The sequence below is a fragment of the Dicentrarchus labrax genome, unplaced genomic scaffold, assembly GCF_905237075.1.
Source record: "Dicentrarchus labrax unplaced genomic scaffold, dlabrax2021, whole genome shotgun sequence".
NCBI lineage: Eukaryota > Metazoa > Chordata > Actinopteri > Moronidae > Dicentrarchus > Dicentrarchus labrax.
The window spans coordinates 16,577,337-16,599,197 of record NW_026136719.1 but is presented as its reverse complement, the minus strand read 5'-3'; the positions used below and the strand labels follow the sequence as shown (position 1 = coordinate 16,599,197).

The window sequence follows — 21,861 nt, the reverse complement described above, 5'->3', positions numbered from 1 at the left end:
GGAAATTGAATTTACAAAACACACAAAAATAAAAGAGGTATAAAAAAATATAGTATAAGATAAACAATAAACTCTTAGCTAAATATAGAAAGTAAACAATAAACAGTAAACAATAAGCTCTTAGCTAAATATAGAAAGTAGAGATAAGAATAAAAGTAAAATAAAATTCAAGTAAAATAAAATCAAATCAAATAAAATAAATGTAGAGAACTGTATAGAGGATAAATATAGATAAATATATAGGACTGTATATGGCATTGTGTTATTATACAGTGGATAAATGACATTAGCAGAAATTAGCAGTTAAATTAAATTATTGCACTTAAGCGGTGGATTAAGTTATTTGTTAGTAGTACACATGCACATGTATAGTACAAGCCTCTCCCTCCTCTTCAACCTCTTTTTTTCTTTACTCTCAAGTTAGTCTTTGTTTACAACGGTCTGGCAGTGTGTCCCAACGATGCTTGTCATTGTTTATCAGATAATGTGTTTACCTCGTCCTGGTGCCCTCATGCCTCAGCTACTTGTCAAAGTGAGTAAGTAATGTTTTTGTGCAGCTCATAAAAAGTCAGTGAGGCTTCACTCAACCAGAGCAGCCGGGTCTTTATTGGTAGTTCTTCGTGTTTTACTGCCTTGAATCAGCCCTTTACTGGCATTTTATTAATTTTAAGCAGTCCTCGCAGAGTACAACTTTTATGGAGTGACTTTAAATTCCAGTCATTCCTTTTTCACCACAAATAATAGAAAGACAATTAATCCCACCATCTGCCTGGGCCAGGGACATGCAAGGTCATTTGACGTGTCATTTGCTCCACAGTTACAACAGGACAGAATGAGTGCAGCATTGATGAGCTTGGCCAGCATAATGTCTGCATGACAAAGGCTACTGATTTGTTAGTCATTTATGTCTCTCTAGGCATGCAGGAAGATGTGAAAAGAAAAGCTTGTTGCGTCATTTACTTAATCTCCATCTTTCCAGGAGCAGAGATGAACTTTATGCTGCTGACAGTAGTTTGTCAGTGATGTGGATTTGTTGAAATGACAAAAAGTGGAAAATGGCCTCATTAATCAAAAGTTGAATTATATTTTGTGTCTAAATTGATGCAAAGTTGGTTACTTTTTCAATATGTAATTATTGTGGACATAGCTGACGATCTTTCTTTGTTTTAAATGAGATCCTGATGTGTTCGCTTGTGTTGGAACAGATGAGTGATTTTTATGTAAAACAGGTAATTGTCATCCACACCTGGAAATATGCAGATGCAGTCTGCACCGTATCCACTGTAGATTAAATCAATCTGTGTTACCTAACTTTTATTATAGACTCAAATCTACATGTTATCACCATAAGTTACAGAAAGTTATCAGACTCCCTCGATTTCCTCTGACACACTGTTGACAACGATCCATAGTCACACATGTGGAAAAAAGTAATAATTTCACACATGGAGAAGAGATTTGATGTGTTAACCACAACATGGAATTAGATGTAGTAAACCTTTCTCTGATGGCTTCCTGTTTGTTTTGTTAGATTTTGCTGTGCATTGTTTGTCATTTATTCTCTTACTTCTTACATCAAGCATTCGTTCCTGGCTTTTTATTTCTTGGTATTGATATTTTGTGTGTGTGTGTGTGTGTGTGTGTGTGTGTGTCTGTGTGTGTGTGTGTGTGTGTGTGTGTGTGTGTGTGTGTGTGTGTGTGTGTGTGTGTGTGTGTGTGTGTGTGTGTGTGTGTGTGTGTGTGTGTGTGTGTGTAAAAGATCCATCAGTGCCTAACAAAGCCAAAGTGACCTTTTCTTTAAAAAATGTTGCTTGGTCTTTGTACAATGTAATGTTGCCTCATTAGGATTTCTGGCGTAGAAATTGATGTCACACATTGATTTGCAATGACATCATCATTATGAGGCCAATTACAACATCTATCGTTTAACCGTCGACTTCAAGTTAAGTGACAGTTGTCTGGTTGCAATCAGTTTCTTCCTTTGAAAGGTTTCAGCCGCAGGAAGCGATATGTAATACAAAAATGTACAACAGGCCAAAGGTTAGAGCATTAGAATCAGGTGGTACTGTACCCTGTCAGTACTTGTTCATTTGTTTTTCGTTCTTTACATTTTTGTTGTAATAGATAAAAAAAAATGTTGATACATTGTGGAATGAGTTGATGGCCGGAAAAAAAGTTTACAGTGACGCGTTTTTTCCTGTTTAAACATCTGTTGTAATCGTTATCTGTGCCGTTTTTCCTTCATGAATCACACACAGTAAAGACGCTCATTAAGGTGTTTGAGTTAATTGCACATTTATCTGTGGGTGTGGGTGTGTGTGTGTGTGCGTGTGTGTGTGCGTGTGTGCGCGCGCGCTGGTCAGTGCTCCAGCTTTTAGAAGTAAACCTTGCGCAAGCCATGTGGGGGAATGAGTCCTGCTGTGGATGTATCCTGGCATCCCAACCATTTCCTGTCAGATAGGATTATGAGCCCTCTGCTCTGCTCTCTCATGGCCGAGGGCCTCACGATGGTGCTCAAAAACACACTCTGAATGGCAGTTTACTGTGAGAGGGGATTAGGGCGGGAGGTCCATGGGAAGCAGCCGCAACGGCATGGAGCCCATGAGTTCCGCATGATCCTGAGCTTGACCGTCTGATGTGGAACAGTGTTGCGAGAACGCACGTTACCCACAGATGTTGGAAAGTACGAGGCACTTTATCTTACTGTCCCCGTCTGAATCGCAGACTGCTGAATGAACTGGAGTGCCTACCGACTGAGTCTCTACCCTCCGTCCCCCCATGGAGCCGAAAGGCTGCCTGCTGCGCTTTAATCACTTTAACCCATCTCCTTTAATAGTAAATAGATGACTTCACTATTTCTACATTATTTAGAACATAAATTAAATTCTTGCTCTGAGAACATGGCCCCTGTCTGCCTTAGTGGCCTTGATGGACCGGCTTGCGTAACATGGTCACTGGGAATCTGAACTGGGTATCATTCCCATGTTCAGATAAGTGTTTCTCTAGGATGTCCACCAGTGTGTCCAGGTAAACATCTGCATTAATCAGATTTCATGCTCTCGCTATGGCGTCTTTGTTTGTTGCTCATCTGGACAGCACATAGGTCAACTATGTGGCTTATTGCTCTTCCTATCAGCGATCAAGCCGCAATTAACAGTAAAAGGTGTCTGAGTTACACATTTTTTATGTGTCAGTACCCATAAAATTCTCATTAAAGCATGCCATAAGTGTCAGTTAATCTCAAAGCTTTCCTGGAAAGTGCTAAATTTTCCGGAGCATACAGGAAGCTACTGTTTGTTCACATCCTCTAGCTTTTCAGTCACATGCTCACGCTGCTTGTTTTTGCTCGCTGTATACGTGTCTGAGACAGAATAGCTGTGTTAGTCATCATAGCCATCATAGCTCCTGCAGCTTCAAGGGGGAAAAATGGTGAGACATACAGTAAATAATTGGAGGAAAGGCAGACGGCAGGGTGTCTTCGCAAACAGAAAAGTGGGGATACACAACACCCTACTGTCTCTCCATTCTTGAAATGCCAAATAAATAATATTTAAATAATTAACATTTTTTCCCCAACCTGCACCATTTGGATCTATTCAGCTCCATGACAAAGTCCTCAATATAATATGCCTAGCCTTTTGTCAAGTTCCTCATTTTATACTTCTGTTTTCACTTTTCATTCAGTCTTATCTCAGACCTGCTGCCGATTTCGCCGCTTATCTGTTGGCTTTGTTAGTTGACCTCCAAACTTTTTCAGCTGTCACTTAGCCCCTCTGTCTCCCTAAAGGAGTTTAAGGTGGAGGTTTGTCGGCGATAATAAATGTGGCTTAAGTAAACCTGATAATGTCTACTTTATGTGAGATATGACGAGTTGAAGTAGCCTCTGGACAAAGCTTTTCAGGTTATCTTCATCTGCAGCATGACTTAAGCCTTTTGAGTGCGGACATTTTAAAATGTAATGTCGTCAGTTTCAGTTTCTGAGAACCAGTGACATGCATTGCCGAGCTTCACTCTTTTTGTTTGAGTAATGCTTGGTTGTTAATTGTTTGTTAATTATTCACACTTCTCTGCCTGTACGTTTCCACTTGTTGTTCTATTTTGACTGGAGTCCATGAACCCCTGTGACCTGCCGCAGTGTTAAGGATGCTGGTAAACAATGCTTTGGTGCCGCTCCAGGCTGGAACATTTTACCGCAGCCCAAATAACTGCAAAGAAAAACACTCGCACAAGAAAAATAAAACAGAAACTTTGTTGCTTAGTCGACGGGGGGCCAGGCTTTCATGTGTAGCAGTGGGACTTGTGTTTTACATTTTCTCCCCTCTGTACATTCTTGTGGGTGGTTTTTTTTTTTTTTTTTTTGGAGGAGGAATGGCAGTAACTGAGGCCCCCATTACAGACCACTATCAGATAGTGCAGCACTCTTCTCCCTATCTCTCCCGCCAAAATTAGCATATTCAGTATACAGTATGTTCACTCACAAACTTAAGGTTTCTATAATGTGTATGTTTGCATTTTCATGTGACATTAAAATAAGAGACTTGGTAAAACAAAATGTTTGCCATTTAGACATTTTGGTGGTATTAGGTACCACTTAGGGGTTATGAGGTGCGGCAGCAGGTCAGGACCAGTGCTGTTATTTGTATATGGTCTTAAATCAAGTTTCCTCTGGCCATTCTCAACAAATAAATCCCAACAAAGCTTACCAGAGATAAGTACCAATTTCCTGTGTAGTAGTGGAGTCCAACTCGCGTCCTTTTCTCTTATTCTCCTGTTCTCATCATTCTCTGTGATCTCTGCAAGAAAAAGGTTTGTTTGGGCCCCTAAATCCCCTGCTCTTAATGTACTATTCATCTTAATTCCATTCTCTTGAAAGCACCATTAAGCGCCGCCTCTTTGACCTGAAACAATCCCAAATACAAAGACACTCTGGCATGGTGTGTAAATGTCAAAGAGGGAATGTTTTCAACTATTCCCCCGATTTTAAAAAACAAAATAAAAAATAAAATTGAATTTGCGTTCTGGCTAGTCGTGGCTTCTTGATAAATGGACATAGCATTTTATAGCCAAAATGACTGCATTTTGTGCAACGCCTTGCAATTTTTTTCAATGAGACTTGTATGGCAATCTAGTTCAAGAATGTAAAACATAAAATTACCAATAAATTGAAGACTGGAGCGCTCTGACTATTGTGTCAAGGGGCAGGGATTATATAAGGCTATTGAAAGCATATGTCCCAATAGTGGAGCAGAGCAGAGTGAATAGTTTAGCCAGAACCTTTTTTTGTGATCATTGCCCTGACATTCAACAGTGCAGTGTATCTTTATGTAACAGGAAGTTACATTTGCTGAAGATAGATTCTTTACCACTCTGCATTGCTAACTTAAGCAGTGCATCAACCACAATCAATCAAAGTCTCATTGCAAATCTCAGTAATACATAAGTAACAAAATGGCTCTTTCTTAGAATTGTCTTGAGCTGAGTTTGCCCTCTGGGGGTGTGTGTGACCTCTCTGTTGGAAATCTGTGCTTCAGTGAAAAAAGGTGTTCACAGAGCTGTGAAATATGTCTCCTGCTGTGTCCTGTCCTGCTCTCATGTCTCCTGTTTGTTTGACCCACAGGACTGCTCCAGCTCAGAGGAGTACACAGTGGCTGCTGCGCTGCTGCCCCTGTCAACAGTATTTTACCGGGTAAGAAATTGAATTAAAAAGAAGGATGTATGTGAGTTCAATTTGATGCTTCTGTTCTGTCTACAGTGTCACTCACAATCAATGTGTCTCAGTTATACTGGTACTCAGCAGAAGTAGTGTACACAGTATTTATGATGATACAGTTACAGTGAAGTATTGTACATCTACATCAAAATCTAGGCTGATAGAGGTTAAATTGGCCCGGCCGGTCAGTCAGTATTAGCTTATTGTAGAGACTTCAGTATCAAGGTACATGTTGGCCGAAATGTGACAAGAAATGTCAGTACAATATGCCAAAGCTATATAAAGCTATATGGAAAATGTCTGACGCAGTACATATCATGGCCCCAATCCTTCAAATTTAAGGGATTCTTATAAACATTGTTTGTACGTGTTATGTGTTCATGTAAAAAAAGGAATATCTGCCAATGTATTGTTGTCAGATTTGTGTTACTCTCAAATATCAATGTCAGTACCAGTCAGGCTGTCATTAACACTGCACTGTAGAGAAGGTTGTAGGCAGGGAATAGCCAGAGGAAGGACAGCTTTCTCAACCTTTGTCCTTTGCTGATCCCTGAGCATGTACATGCACAGATCAGCATGTTAAAACCTCCATAGCAAAACACTGAGGAGAGTTTGGTTTCCAAACCACATTATCAACACAGGGTAGCTGCATTATTTACCACAACTATGTCCCCACAGCTTGCTCGTTGCTATGGGGACAGACAAAACTGTCCGCATTGGCTTTTGGTTGGGTACCAGTGCCATACCCCGATGGGCTGGACTGGGACCTGGCCCGCTCTCTACCGCCACATGACTCATCCAGTTCACATGCCACAGGCTGATGCAACTCGTGTGTTGTTTTTCTTGTCTCATCAGGGCCACCAGTATCGACAATCATTCAATAATGTCAGCGTTTCTTAGCTTAGTGCATGCTTGTTAAACCATGTAACAAGAATATGACACTACAAAGCAGTTTCTGTTTCATAAGAATATCCATTAACTCAGTCACAATTATTACACAATGTGTGGTTTGCAACTATTTTAGATAGAACATTATAAACGACTTCTTGTCTGGCACCGATGGCTAATTAGAATGAAGAATAATTTGAGAATGCACCAGATTTTTCCTTGTTATTTACAGATGATTGGAACTGGTGACATGCTCGAGCTCTGCCTCACCCAAAGGGTGAAAAGTAAAGTGAGGTCAGGCAGGAATCTGCCAAAATGATTCTGTAATCTTGGGTTTAGTGGCGCAAGGATCATGCAATGAAAATGTGAGAAAAACAAAGCTTGGTAATGGAGCATCCCAGCAGCTGTCATCATGGGTGTGGAATGAAAGGCAGAAAAGATGCTGATATCCTACAATGGATCCATCATACCCAGTTTCACATGTTTAATCTGAAATTTTTCATTGATTATGACAAAATGAAGCCTTAGAAGTATGGTAGCATTTTTGCACAGAACAGTATGTACATGGATACATAATGACTTTAGACAGCAGGCAGCTACAAGCATTTAAAAATGTCCAGAATATACCATCTCGTCTTTCAGAAGCCCCTCACCATCCTCCACCTTCTCTGTTAACATGAAACTTATATAACGGACCTCTGCCAGCATGGCCGCTCAACCGTTGCTTATACATTACAGTAGCTATGTGTTCTACGAATAATTGTGAATACTCTATACAGTAAATGATCAACCAGTCCTTGAAGCTGACCAGACAAGAATGCGAGAGCAACTGATCCGCTCATAATTTTGACCCCATAAGAGATCTGTCAAATATTATTGAGCGTGCTGCCTGTAAACACCAATCCTTTCTGACTGTTTACACTGCCTCCTGCACACACTGTGCACTTTGTTGTTTATTACTTTAAAGTGGTTTGGTGATGCTGCTGTGCCATTTTTACACTGTGCAAGTAAGGCCCTGCTACTTGTAAGTAACAGTAGGAAACCCAATTGTTTTTCCAAGTCCGAAGGTTATTTTCAGTGTGAAATCAAATCATTGACTTGCTCAGAACTGTGTTTCCTGAACTGACCCACTTAACTGCATGTTGACATTAATCTTGAACCAGTCTCATAAGCAGGAGTTATTTTCTCTTTGATTTCCTTCACATTTTTATGTTCTACAAGACTAGATTTATTCATTTAAACATACATTTTTCTGATATTCTTTGAGTCAGAGGTGGTAGTGTTACACATGTAAGTAGTGCATGTCTCTTGACTTATTGCGCAAGTATTCATGAGAAATACATGTTTTTGTTTTGTCCAGACATTGGGTAAAAAAAAAAATGTCTGTCTCTTTTTCAGGCACTACACATTAAAGGACTTGTTAGTTCAAGGTTAGGAGTCAGTCATTGGTCAAGTCCCTGTTTGGTATTCTTGGCCAACCGTTGGCAAGCGCACAGTGTGTTCCTGCTTACAGTGGTACTGTCCCCATGGCCCTAAAGTCTCCAGGTCGGGGAACGTGGGAAGCTCCCTTGCAATGAGACTGTCTGCTCCCAGAATCCTTTGGATAGAGACAGACGGTGTTTAGTTTTGTTGCTAGCCACATTTTGATTTGAACTGCTTATGCTATTGACCCACATTCTATTATTTTTGCTTTCCCATTTCTTTGGTTTCCCCTCAGCTTGACCCTGCTTGAATGTTTTGCTCAAGCTGAAACACTTACGGAACAGTATTTGATAGATGTTGATGGAAGTGATTTGCAAAATATCTTTGGCCTAGGTCATGCATGGATGGTGTCATTAGGATTGTATGGGTAAAGTTTATCTAAATGCCACAGAACCTTTGTACAGTGGGCCTTTGTTGGAGGTGAGGTTTTGCATTTTGTGGTCATTCTCTAATCCGCAGACAGTTCCTCTGGCATTCTCTAGTGAGGGGTGGGTTTATCAAGGGATGAGCAGGTGTCGTTGACGTCTGGGCCTGTTGTTATTCTGCCCTTTGCGATCCCACACAATATTTCTTCTTACATTTGAATGTGCCAGCAGAGTAAATGTCTCTGCTCGGGGGAAAAAACAGAAAGTGAGAAACCCAAACTCAGTTCTGGATGACTTGCACAACAAGAACACTTGACTGTTTGCATTCTTTCAGCCATAGTTTATTCATGGGGGGATTTGGCAGCTCGCTCTGTCGAACTGCTCTGCACCATGTCCTTGCGAGGAAAATGACGTACTGCGTGACCCTTGTATATCTCAGAGAAGTCCAGCTCTTGACTTACCGTATCTATGTTTACTTCTCTTTGGAACATTTATGTTACTTGTACATTGTGTTTCTACACAGGTTATGGCCTATGGATGCCATGATGGGTTTGTTTATTAGCCTGACTTTCAACATGTATTTCTGTGTTTGTTTTACGTGACTGAACACCACAAATACATTGTTTGAACTGAATAGAGCAGGTTTTTTATGGTTTCGGGATGCAAGTAGTTTTCCTCACAAAACACTGACTCATGTTGAATTGCAAAAATGAGGAGATGGATTGTGTACAGGTCAGGCATGCAGTCCCACAGAGAAGTCGTGCAGAAATAATGACTGTTTTTGTATCTACAATTTAGGAATGCTATGAATTCTTCCAAAACACTTGTAAATAACATTGCTGCCCCAAGGCTGATGACATATCAGTTACAGCAGTCTTCTCTCAGTGTCTGCACACAAATATACACTCCCCTCAGTGACAACACGCACCACCTCTCAGTCTCTGAGAGAGACACAGTTGACATGTGTGATGCTGTATGGCTGATGCTTGGAGGCCGCACTCAATCTTCCTGTGAACCTTGGGATCATGTCCCAGAGTTCAAAACAAGATCCCAAATCCTGATAGCCTCATTCCTTCAACCTGTACACAGCATTTTCTCCTTTCTGTCTCCCCTTGTAGTTTTTATGCTCGTTTTTCACCCTTTCTCCCTCAACCATGCATTCCTCCTATTCACTACCCACCCGGCCAGATGGGTCTGATAGCTGTATACTCCCTTCTTCTTCATCTTCACTTCCTACTCTCCTTTCCTCCTCCATTTCCTCTCCTTTCTCTTCTCCTTCCCTGTCCTCCTCCTTGCCCATCTGTCTTGTGGATGTCTCTGTAAGCTCCATGTATTATCATATTAGGAAGAGATGACCTCGGTCAAAATGACCTGCACATATCTGACAAGTCAGAAAACAACAGCCAGGCTGAGTATAGACAGCGTAGACAAATTACGCACAGACCCCCCCACACACACACACACACCCCCACACAACATCTGCACATAACACACTCCTGAGGTATTGCAATGCTATCCTAAGGGCTTCGCTTCTTCTTATTGTATTAGTATTGGTCCTCTTTGCAGAGAGTCTAGAAACCATTTATTCCACAGTCTATAAGTCTGTTAGCTTGAGCAGTGCCAGGGTTGGTCATATTATAGCCTCTCTTCAAAGCATTTCTTACCACAGCAGATTTGTCTTTGTCCTTTCACCAAGCATTTCTCTGGCCTCATTCCCACATACTGGATTAATGGCGGTGCGCTTGGTTCCTCTGATGATAGCAAAGTTAGTGTAATCGTCTCTATTTCTGGAGAGAAAGCGGTTCCTCTAAACAAGCTCCCATTAATGTCATCCTTGCGTTGTCTTATTGATCTAGTGCAAGGCTTTACTCTGGCGCACCACTTGTACATTTCAGGTTAAAGTTAGAACGGCTTAGATAAAAGGAGAGAAGGAGTTCTAGTTTGGAGGTGAAGCGTAATCAAGGAGTGATGGACTGAACAAAACCTGCAGGAGAGCCGAGTAGTTTCAGCTGCAGAGATTAAAGGAACTTTTCTGCTCCTAAACTCTCATCAGCATGACAACATTATTTTTAGTTTACCACAGACATATCCCTACTGGCGTATATGTCAGGTTCAAGTTGTCAACATTTAAGTGTAATAGGCCAATTTGTTGAGGAAGTTATGAATAAATTCAACTTCATTGATTTTAAGTGACCACCCTTTTTCTGTATACCTTAAAATCCCTCAGACTATTCTTTTTTTTTAATTGAGATCTTCTGTATCTGTTTTTTGTTGGCCTCTGTCATCAGCCAGAAAGATATCGTAGGCTCTTTCTTTAAACACCTTGAAAACTCATGAAAATCTGCTGAACTCAGCGGTGTCACATTTCCCGAAAGAGTGGTTTCATTATTGTAATCTAATATTAGAAGAAGAGCAGCAGGAGACTGCTTCGGGAGTTTTGTAATAACATGTTGGAGTGTGTTGAAGATGTTTTACCTCCATTTTTCTTCCATTACGTACATTTCTATTAAAATAATTAGACATTTACAAGGTATAGACCAATAATTTGTAACTATGAAACAGTTCCACTGTTAATGTGAAAAACATAATGAAAGGATGAGTACAGTATTAACTCCCATGGACCAAAAAAGAGACCTGCATGTTAAGTGCTGTGTGGGCATTAGCTCTCTGTTCACTGTCAGTCCTCCTCTCTCTCCCCTCTCTTGGCTTCTGGCCCATCTCACTGGAAATAGAGCTGTTTTGGTTCTGTCTGTTATAATTACAATAACTCCTCTAGTTCCCATCCTTCAAAGGCAAACTATGAAGTGATAAAGGAAACCACTGTATTGTGTCGGGCTCAGGGGAGAGAACTCAGAAGCCAATCAAATTACAGACGTGTGCCTTCAGACAGGGAGACGGGCGGTTGGTGTATGTCATTTATCGGCACACTGTGATACCATGTTATTTTCGGTGTGATATTGTTTCTCCAGCATTGCTCTGCGGTGTTTACCATATGTGTTATACAATGCAGTATGGACCAGCATTAATGCCTTTAGCTGAGCACTGTACATTCCCTTTTCGTAGCTGTTTTTGCAAGGAGCAGGTGCTTTACTCTTCAGCCCGCACTAATGAAAAACAACAGCAGTGCTTCCAAATACATCCAGGCACAGAAGGAAAGAGGGGTGGTCTGTTGCTCCATTAGGGGTTTTTATCTGTTAAAAAGTTACGACTCACAAGGAATGATTGATTTCACTTTAAATCCCACGGCTGACTTATTTTTTGTTTTCCCACTTCTTCCCAGAAATTTGGCAAACTCCGTTTCAAGGGGCACTGCAGCCCAAATCCCTTCTTGAGGCAAATACCCAATGAGAAATAAACTTGCACTAACTCTGACTGCCCACAAGTAGAGGGCTGCAAGGATGAGGATACTCATGCTCAGGCTCAGCTGGAGCAGCTGTCAGTATCATTACCACGAAAGAAATTAAACACACGAATATAAGAGAGTGTATGTTAACCCCTTAACATCCAGTTTTTCCATTTTTATTTAGTAGCTTTACGTTTGGAAAAATCTTCTTTTGATACTATCAGTGAACTCTCCAGTTTACCCTGTGTGAAATATCTGTTCGATCCCAAGGAAATATTGTAGTTGTTTTGTGTATCACTTTTCCCCAAAAATTCAGCACAACATATTTTGTATTCCAGGAAACGTTCGTATTTCCACTAGAATTTAAAATAAAGTTCTGTGGTTTTGATCAAAGTTTGGCTGTGTTGCTTGTGTTTGTACTGACAAGGGTTGGCGAGGTTAAGTGAGTAAAGTTTTAATTGACTTCGTCTGTCTGTCTATTTAGACTACTCGTGTAGTCAATACGTGAATTTCCTTTAACGTCAGAAATACAAATGGAAATTGCCATTTTAATCTGAATCTGACCTGTAAACAGTAACACCGTCACTGCTGTTCTGGCGACTGAAGATCCAACATCTGCTTCCTGTCTGTTGCTATGGGAGACAACGTAAACTATCAGAGAAACAGGAATGCAAATCACCATTGTTTTTTTCCATTTTCTTGCATTTCTTTTTACTTTTGTAGACGTTTGATGAGCATCATTTTCAGCTCACATTCTCTAAGTGTGTCTTATGAAAGAGTTGATATCTATGTATAATCATAAGCGCTACATGTGTCATCGTTGCAGGCAGGGGTGGGTTGGCACATCTAATATCATGTTGCTACTGTACATTGTCCTGGCTCTAAGAACTAAGTTTTGTCTTGCAGAAATTGGCTGCTGGGGTGAACCAGTTTGCCTACACCTGCATTCAGGATCATCCCATCTGGACCAACCAGCAGTTCTGGGAAGCCACTTTCTACAGCGAGGTCCAGAGTCAGATCCGTGCCCTTTATCTCAACACCCCAGAGGAGAAAGGGGGCATCGCTGCCAGGCTAAAAGTAAGACAGAAACACTAACTAATATGTGTAAATATTTTGGGAGAATGCATATCGAGTCTGTTTATGCCAAAATCTCTATTTCCAGCTTTTTAATTGCTTGCTTCTATCTTTGGGTTTTGAACTGTTGGTTTGACAAAACGAGACATTTAAAGACATCACATTGGGCATGATCTTTGGGTAGTGACTAAAAGAAAGAAATCACATATACAAGCGGCCAAAATTTGCCTAAGTTTCCTTTATAGGGTGGCTGCGCTCACCCTTAAAGAGGGTAAGGAGCTCAGACATCCAGAGGGGGCTCGGAGTAGGGGCTCCTTTGTCTCTAAAGGAGCAAGTTGAGGCAGCTTGGGCATCTGATCAGGATGCCTGTGGGAAGGAGACCCTGGGTTAGACCCAGAACATGCTGGAGAGATTATATACCTCATCTGGTTTGGGAACATTGCTGGGGAGAGGGACATCTGGACTACTTTGCTCTCTGCCACCGCAACCTGACCCCAGATAGTCAGCAGTTTTCAAAAATATTCTAATGATTCTTTTCGATCTAAAGGGGAAAAACATTTTCTAGTTGAACTGCACTCTGTAGGTCAACACACTGTGGCAATATTGCGTTTTTTCAAAAGCGTTTGTCAGATTCCAACGGTTCGCTCTGACCTCTGCAGGATGTGGGCCCCGTGCCGGCAGCGGGCAGAGATGAAGAGCACACAGCCATGGACCTGGCGGCAGAGCAGCTGCGTTCGTGGCCCAGCCTGAGCAAGGAGAAGCAGCAAGAGCTGGTGAAGAACGAGGAGAGCACTGTGTTCAGCCAGGCCATCCACTACGCCAGCCTCATGGTTTACCTCCTAGTTCCTTTGGACACCAGCAAGAACAAGCTGCTCCGCAACACCCCTGTCGCTGACTGGGAGAGTGGCAGCAACAGCATCGTCACCAACAGGTCAGGAGAGCGACAGCATAATGTGGTTCAATATCCCAGTTAAACTGTTGTTCAACATCTTTTGCCTACCTTTACTATCCACTGAGATCAAAACTATACTAGAACATACTTTTGGCTTGTTCAGTATGTGTAAGGTAGAACGATCAGTCTTATCTGGAGGAAACCTCAAGGTAAGGTTTCATGATTTGGGAGTACGTGTACCTCTCTTAATAAGGTGATGATAAGTATGTGGGTGGATGTGGCGTAACTCACTGTCTACATGATACCCTCCTATTTCGCCAAATGGAACACAGTACCTCTCCTGTTTCCGGCCCACATCCATCCTTTGGGCAGTGTGAGCCTCATTTACTTGTGTTGGGAAGTTTAAAACCCTCAGGGTGTCTTTAATGGGGCTACACTGTACTCACCCAAACAAAATAGCAGTGGAAGTGATTTCCCGTGTTCTGCAATAAGTGTAGAGTGGAGATCCCCCATATATGTCTCTTCTTAGAACCGAAAGGCACGCAGCCAAAAAAATCTTGTTCCAAATTTCGGGGTTTGTTCCCAAGTGGTCAGAAGAACACAATGTTAATATTTAATTTCTGTTATCGACAGTATGTGAGCTTTATTAAACATTTTGTTCTGCATTTCACATTTAATTCCCAAATATCCACAAGAACACAATGTTACTCTTTTATCCTCTGTTATTTTTCTATTTCTAATGAGAAGACAGAAATGCTGCAGCCAAGAATTTGTTTGCGTGGAAATCTTCTCTCATTTTCTCTTTCATTTTTGCCCCAGACTTGTTTATTTCTCTCAGAGGACATTTGGATTTCATCACGCTCTATGCATCCAGAGGGAAAGTTGCATCACCGTCTCATGTGAAACATTCATCTTGGCTAATACAGCCTGAGCGATTGATGCAGGCATCAACACTTAGCACATGCCAAGCTGCAAATCACTCTCGTTTTCGCTGCTCTTTATCACAGTGCATCCTCAAATCCACTTCTGTCAACACACAGCTCTCAGCTCTCAGATCAGATCTCCTCCTGGACACGGTGGCTTGACCTTTCCCATTTTCACTGTGTCTTCATGTACCTTTTCACAGCATCGCCGGTAGCGTTGCAGAGAGCTTTGACACAGAAAGTGGGTTTGAGGACTCGGAGAACAGTGACGTGGCCAACTCTGTGGTCAGGTTCGTTGCCCGCTTCATCGACAAGGTGTGCACAGAGAGCGGAGTAACACAGGAACACATCAAGAGCCTGCACAGCATGATCCCAGGTACAGCGCTCACACTGGTGTTCCTTCACACACTCTGCTGCTGTCCTAATTCTCCCAGCTTTGTACAGAGTATGGATCTGTGCGTGTTCTCAGCTCAGGCCAACAGCAGCAGAGGCGTCTGAGCTGATTAACTCCTGACATGTTCAATGGCATTAAAACCTGTAAATACACACTCTGATTGTAAGAGCGTATGGGTGTACATGTGTTTCTCTGTACCAGCTCTGTGTGTGCACTTGTGTGTGTACAGATGGTAACTGACCCCAACTTCTGACCCATAGGCATCGTAGCTATGCAAATGGAGGCTCTAGAGGCGGTTCACAGGGAGAGCAGGAGGCTACCTCCCATTCAGAAGGTGAGTGCTCTACACTTGGCTGCTGAGACTTCAGCTGTATGTACAGTAAATGAAAAATTTATATTAATTAATTAAAATTAATATGGCATGGTTTGACTTTTTTTAAATGTATATATTTTATATCTAATCTTAATGTTTACAATGTGAAATGTAGCTGTACAGAGCCAAAGTGAAAGAGTGATTTCTGGGTTTGTTTCCAGAAGTTAGACAGCCTAACTCAAAATGTCCTGTTCTACACTATGTATCCCTTGTAATAGAGGAAATTACTAATAAATTCAGCCATAAGACCTAACCATGTTAATATTGTTCACTCCATTTGTCTAGACAGTGATAGCAAATTTAAAAAAAAAATATTTATTATTGTTGTTGTCTCTTTAGCAGCATGTAATTGACAACTTTTCCCACAAACCCAAGTTAAATATCATCTGTTTGAGAGGATGGGTTATAATAACAGCATTTTATTACTGCAATAATGTTGGAAGGATGACATTAGAACTTCTAGTATAGGAGATTGTTTATCATGGATAAGGGATAAGCAGTTACAATGACATAATAAATAATGCATGAAAATGTACTGGTATGGAACATGTGTTTTTTTGTGTGTTAGATAACAAGTGTTAGATAGATATTTTATTTTAGAATATGGATTGTAAAATTCAAGAAAACATTAACTTTTTCTGAAAATGTGATCATGAAAGAAACCTTTAATGAGAACAATCCAGAATAACATCATAATACTTCATAATGAATATATGTCTTATATTGTCTTAATGAAGATTTCTACTCACATTCTGTGTCCACATTTTCACTTTCGTCTGGTTTGCTGCTAGTATGCAGAGTGCCGATCTCATCCAATGTTTTCCAGTCATCATCGCATTTTCAGATTTTACCAGTTGGTCTTTTGGACCCTGCCATGCTATATGTCTGCCAGCTCTGGGTAATTCCTCTTACACTCACTCATATTCTTGCACACGCTCGTACACACAGACAAACACCATGCCAGTACTGCCTTGGGAGCAACCTGGAGACCGCGGTGAGCAGTCTGGGCTGATTGTCTGCGGTACTTTGTGGCTAACCTCTCTCAGGTTTATGTGTTGGACAAAGCTTCCATCCTGGACTGCTAGCTGCAAGCAGCATGCCAAAATATACTAAAAAAGTGTAAACAACACTGACTCTGACACTAACTGGATCCGTGACAAGTCGAAATAGTAGTCGTAATGGTAGCAATAACTTAAAGAAGAAAAACAATGAACGCATTTAAGGTGCAGCTCGAGTAAGAAGCCGAGCTTGCAGCAGTAATGAGGTGCAGAGGGACTCTCTTCTTGGTCTCTCTGTCCATTCAAGAACGGATTCAAGAAGTTCCTATTATCTCCTGGCCAGACCTCAACTCCCCCAGGTTGGCTGTGGCCTTAATGGGAAATGCTGTGAATGATCTAATGTCCCTCCTCGTTTGTATTTGTGACAATGGAACAACTGAGTGTGTTTCTCTACTTGCTTTTGGAGCCCAGAAGGAGCTGAAGCAACACAGGGTGTAGATTTGACTGTTGTTTTTGTTTAAGAGTTGATACTGTAGAAAATGTTGGTCCTGTGGTGGTTGGTTTTGGGACGTGGTTAATAATCACTTCTGTTAAGAAAACACCGAAATGCAGTCGGTAACCCGTTTTGCATATCATCTGTTTGTGTTTCTCTTCTTCTTTCTTAAGAAGTGACATTAACTTCTTCTTTTGAAAGTGAGTTCACACAGAAACTGATTCCAAACCCACAGAGAATATGTAAAATATTATAAAAGATATGCTGCATATACGAGGTACTGATGTTTGAAACTCAACATCTCGACATTTACACACAAACTGATTAAACTGAGTAGAATAAAGATAGTACGCATAGAGTAATCTTTAATGTGAGTTCTGCCCCACTGGAAAGAAACTGATAGGAATTTAAGTAATAAGCATTATTCTAAAAGTGAAAGCGCATCAGTCAGTGTCCGTATGTTTAAATTTTAAAATCATAAAGTGAAAACCAGTGTTTACTCACTTCAATAAAATGGACAATGTAACATTTTTTACTTGAAAAACAGATCGTGAGTTTGCTTAGAGTGTTGAAATTGGTCTCGACAGAGAGTATGAATTTGTTTTTGTTGGCAGGTGTGCTTTTTAATGCTTTCAAATGCTATGTGTGCTTGCAAGATGTGTCTTTTTGATGACAAGCTGACGTGCATGTGAAGCTAAAATATGTCAAACCAAGGTCATGTGGTGCTGTGATCTGACATTATAATGATGAATTGATTTCCTGGCTTTTCCTGTTTCACTGACGCAAATGTTTCTTCCCTCGTTTTGAATACCTTACTGGCAATGAAAGAGCTCAGACGTGTTCATAGACAGGCACTGTTTGTGCATCTGTCCCTGGATATAATGCCTTATTGTTTATTTCCCATCAGCCTAAGATTCTGCGTCCAGCGCTGCTTCCTGGAGAGGAGTTGGTGTCAGAGGGGTTGCGGGTTCTTCTGGACCCTGACGGCAGGGAGGAGGCGACTGGGGGCCTCCTGGGGGGCCCACACATCCTGCCAGCAGAGGGAGCCCTCTTTCTCACCACATACCGCATCATTTTCAAAGGCACCCCTCATGATCCACTGGGTAAATACCAAAACTTTAACAGTAGCTTTTAAATCTCAATGAAAATTGTTTGTCATATTTGTTTGCTAATTTTAAGAAAAAGCAGCAGACTTGACCCCGATAAACCATACTCTTCAACAATGTAATGGTCTTTCTAAACCATTAAAGTTAGTAGGTGGGTCACCCTGGTGGTTAAGGCACGACATGAACTGAAATGTCCCCAGTCACCTTTCTGCTGTCATTTATCTAACAAAGAAAGAAGTTTATAAGCAGGCGGTCCAGTGTTGTGTCATTAAGATGTGGCACCAATTCTTCCCAGTAATGTGATGCTGATCTTTGTTCCTATATGTGTCCAGTTGGAGAGCAGGCAGTGATCAGAGCTTTCCCGGTGTCCACGCTGACCAAAGAGAAGAAGATCAGCATCCAGAACCAGCTGCAGCAGAACATGCAGGAAGGCCTGCAGCTCCGCTCTGCATCATTTCAGGTGAACGCTGAATGCACACTCATGTTAGTCCAGTATGGACACTGTGCAGTCTGTTTTAGTTAATGTGACTTCTCCAATCGTGTTTGAAAAAAACTCATATTGAGCAACTCATGACAACGAAGTATGCAGCATTATTAAGTGGTTCTGTTTCCAAGATATTAAACTTACATTATTATATTAATTTAATGCTATTTCTTAATAAACTAGGCTGTCAGATGATTCACAAACTGCACAAACTAATATATCAGCAGCAACACTTTAAAATGATAATGAACAAACAGCGTGTTACAGCTTTTAGAAACCCCCACTCGCTTTCATAATATGATTCTTAGAATCAAAATGAAAAGCAATTTTCAGCCAAGCATGTGTTTTTAGTGTTTAGATTTACTGCTGTGAAAGTTTTTATGGTTCATTCCTATCTTTTTACTAACACGGATGATGGTAGTGGCCATGTTGTTGGACTATAGGTCACTTGGCCTGTGTGCACATTTCTTTGGTTTTGTTGTGCTTCTTCCTCACTGGAATGTGTGGGTGTGTGTTGGTGGCTGTTTTACCAATCTTTCATTTAGATGTGAAAGTTTCAGATCTGCACACTTTAGCAACTGTTTGTGGTGAAAAAGACAGAGAAATCTTAGCAGCGATAAACAGACAACACTGAGCTGTTGAGATGTTCCTACATTTAAAGATGGCTTCAGCCCCTGTTGCTTGGGTTGGACAGAGTTAGAATCCAGTGTAAATATAACATTTTGTGTCTGAATTGTTGCTTGTGTTGTTAAATAACCAGTTTTACCGACATCTCTTACAGTTGATAAAGGTGGCTTTTGATGAGGAGGTGAGCTCAGAGATGGTGGAGATCTTCAGAAAACACCTCCAGAGGATCCGCTACCCACAGTCCATCTTCAGCTCCTTTGCATTTGCAGCAGGACAAACAGCTCCTCAGCTCATCCTTCCAAAGCAAAAAGAGAGGAACACTGGCTTTAGGTTTGTGGTGCAGCTTTTGCAGCAACAAGCTCTGTACTACTACTACTGCCATTTCTTTCTCTGCTGGAAATATTGAAATATCCTCCCGTTTTTATGCTGAAACTGCACACAGTAAATTATGTTGCTGTCTGCCCTGTTGTCCTCACAGAACACTGTCCAAAACTATCGTCAAGGGAGCAAAGAGGGCCGGAAAGATCACCATGGGCCGCGGTAGCCAGACCACACTGAAAAAGAACGACAGAGGCAGCAGAATGACCTGGCATGAAGATGACGACATTTCAAGTGAGCGTAATCACACCTGATGTTGTGGCGAGACTGAAGAAAACATAAAAGATTTTCTAACTCGTCTTTGCATCTGTGTTACAGTATCTGATGACGGTGAGCCTCCGCCCAGCAGCACTTTACGAGCATCAGAAAAGTCCACCATGGAGCAGCTGGTGGAGCAGTCCTGCTTCCGGGACTACCAGCGTCTGGGCCTGGGCACCATCACCGCCAGCTCGTCTCGCTCCAAGTCGGGCGAGCAGTTCAGGATCACAGCCGTGAACAGACTCTACTCCCTCTGTCGCAGGTACGCACCTCACATGCTGGTAACCTTGGTACCTTCTAGCTGCGGCAGTGTGGCTAAAAGCGCCTCAAGAAACAGTCCAGGAACCTACTGAGCTGTGCTGATTCCACTAATCACAGTACAGCAGCGCTGAGGATATTAATTTCCAAGATTTGTAGCCTAGCCGGAAGCTTTGTAAGCCTCGGTGTCTAGAAAGGCCTGTAGGGAGTCCTCCTCTACCTGGCAGACAGATGTTTGACTTACCAGTTGAGACAGCTAGATTCAAATTCAGCATTTTGTACAAATACTTACAGTCTGTGATTAATACAGTCATAATCCCTCTTACATCTTGGCTGTAAATTCAGTAAAAGACCATTTATTCAGCTGCAGCTCTTGTGTGAATAAATGGCTTTGTAGTGGCTTATTAATTATACAATTATACTTGTGTGTTTGAAATGTATTTTCTGTGTGTCAGTTATCCAGGGCTGTTGGTGGTTCCTCAGGCAGTACAGGACAGCAGTTTACACAAAGTGGCCCGCTGCTACAGACACAACCGTCTGCCCGTTGTGTGTTGGAAACATCCTCGTACTAAAGCAGTGCTGCTCCGCTCAGGAGGCTTCCACGGCAAGAGCGTGGTGGGATTGTTCAAGTCGCAGAACCCCTCCTCAACAGGTGTGCATTCACAGCAGATCTGAGTGTTTGTTTTATAGTAGTTTATCGCAACCTCTTACATTATTTATACCACTTGCGTTATGAAAGAAGAACACTAACTCAAATTTAACAAAGAATTTTTTAATGGTTTGCCTATAAAAAGCTTAATATGTGGCCTGTAATTCAAAATGGATTTCTGAATGTTGGTGATTAATTTTTTGTCTGAATTAAGTGTTGTGCTCTGCCTTTTAGCTCCCACCTCATCCTCAGATTCAAGCAGTAGTCTTGAACAAGAGAAGTATCTGCAAGCCATCCTCAGCTCCATCCCTATCTACTTCAAAATGAATGGAAACAACACCCTTTCCAACCGCTCCCTCATAGGCCTCTCACCAGGTACGCTCCAACATTGATCAACAGATCCTCTTTTTTTTATTATTTGGTGATGTGCTACTTGACTATTTTGATTTGCTTGTGGGATCATTTGTATAGTTTTATATTATAGACCCTTCAAACAAAATCCAGGTGATGTCTGGTAATGCAATTAGCAACTAAGACAATTTGACTTCTCAAAACAGGAAAAGTTTAAGTAAAAAATGTATGATGGCTCCCTGTAATTCAACTGTTGGATTGGTGGAGTCTGCAGGTTGCCTGTGAGGCTTGACTCTTGGCATTGAGTCCCTTGAAACCAAAGCTACGTCACCTGACTGCCTGTGCACCTACCTGACCCCAATCCGCTGTGCAATGGCCTCGGCTCGGCCGTGGGAAAAACTTTGTTTGTTTGTAAGGGACAAGAGGCCACGTAGAGTTCATTTCTTCTGATAAAGAGAAAAACTGCAGATTTGCTTTTTTGAGAATTATTTTTGTTCACTCCAGTCCTGTTTTTTCTCTGCCATCAAGCAATCATCCTTTTCCTTTTTGTGTTTGTTCTGGTCAGCAGTTATTTTTCACCTACTTATCTTAATGTGTGTGTGTGTGTGTGTGTGTGTGTGTGTGTGTGTGTGTGTGTGTGTGTGTGTGTGTGTGTGTGTGTGTGTGTGTGTGTGTGTGTGTGTGTGTGTGTGTGTGTGTGTGTGTGTGTGTGTGTGTGTGTGTGAGGCAGAGAGAGAGCAAGAGACAGAGAGAGAGGGACTGTGTGCGAGAAATACTGTATCTGATATTTGGTAACACTTGGAAGGAAATGTGTA

At 41.5% G+C, this 21,861-nt stretch overlaps 1 protein-coding gene across 3 annotated transcripts in view; it reads left to right on the top strand.

Annotated features, from left to right (window-relative positions):
* sbf2 (SET binding factor 2) overlaps positions 1-21,861 on the top strand; it is an 87,260-nt gene that overhangs the window by 49,365 nt on the left and 16,034 nt on the right. For all 3 annotated transcript variants that reach the window (XM_051380375.1, XM_051380376.1, XM_051380374.1), the window contains exons 17-28: positions 5,618-5,686; positions 12,695-12,865; positions 13,522-13,793; positions 14,881-15,053; positions 15,332-15,405; positions 17,843-18,038; positions 18,374-18,501; positions 19,307-19,482; positions 19,631-19,764; positions 19,849-20,050; positions 20,502-20,698; positions 20,930-21,070. In XM_051380375.1, the coding sequence (XP_051236335.1) occupies positions 5,618-5,686; positions 12,695-12,865; positions 13,522-13,793; positions 14,881-15,053; positions 15,332-15,405; positions 17,843-18,038; positions 18,374-18,501; positions 19,307-19,482; positions 19,631-19,764; positions 19,849-20,050; positions 20,502-20,698; positions 20,930-21,070 (1,933 nt within the window). The remainder of the gene's footprint in view (positions 1-5,617; positions 5,687-12,694; positions 12,866-13,521; positions 13,794-14,880; positions 15,054-15,331; positions 15,406-17,842; positions 18,039-18,373; positions 18,502-19,306; positions 19,483-19,630; positions 19,765-19,848; positions 20,051-20,501; positions 20,699-20,929; positions 21,071-21,861) is intronic.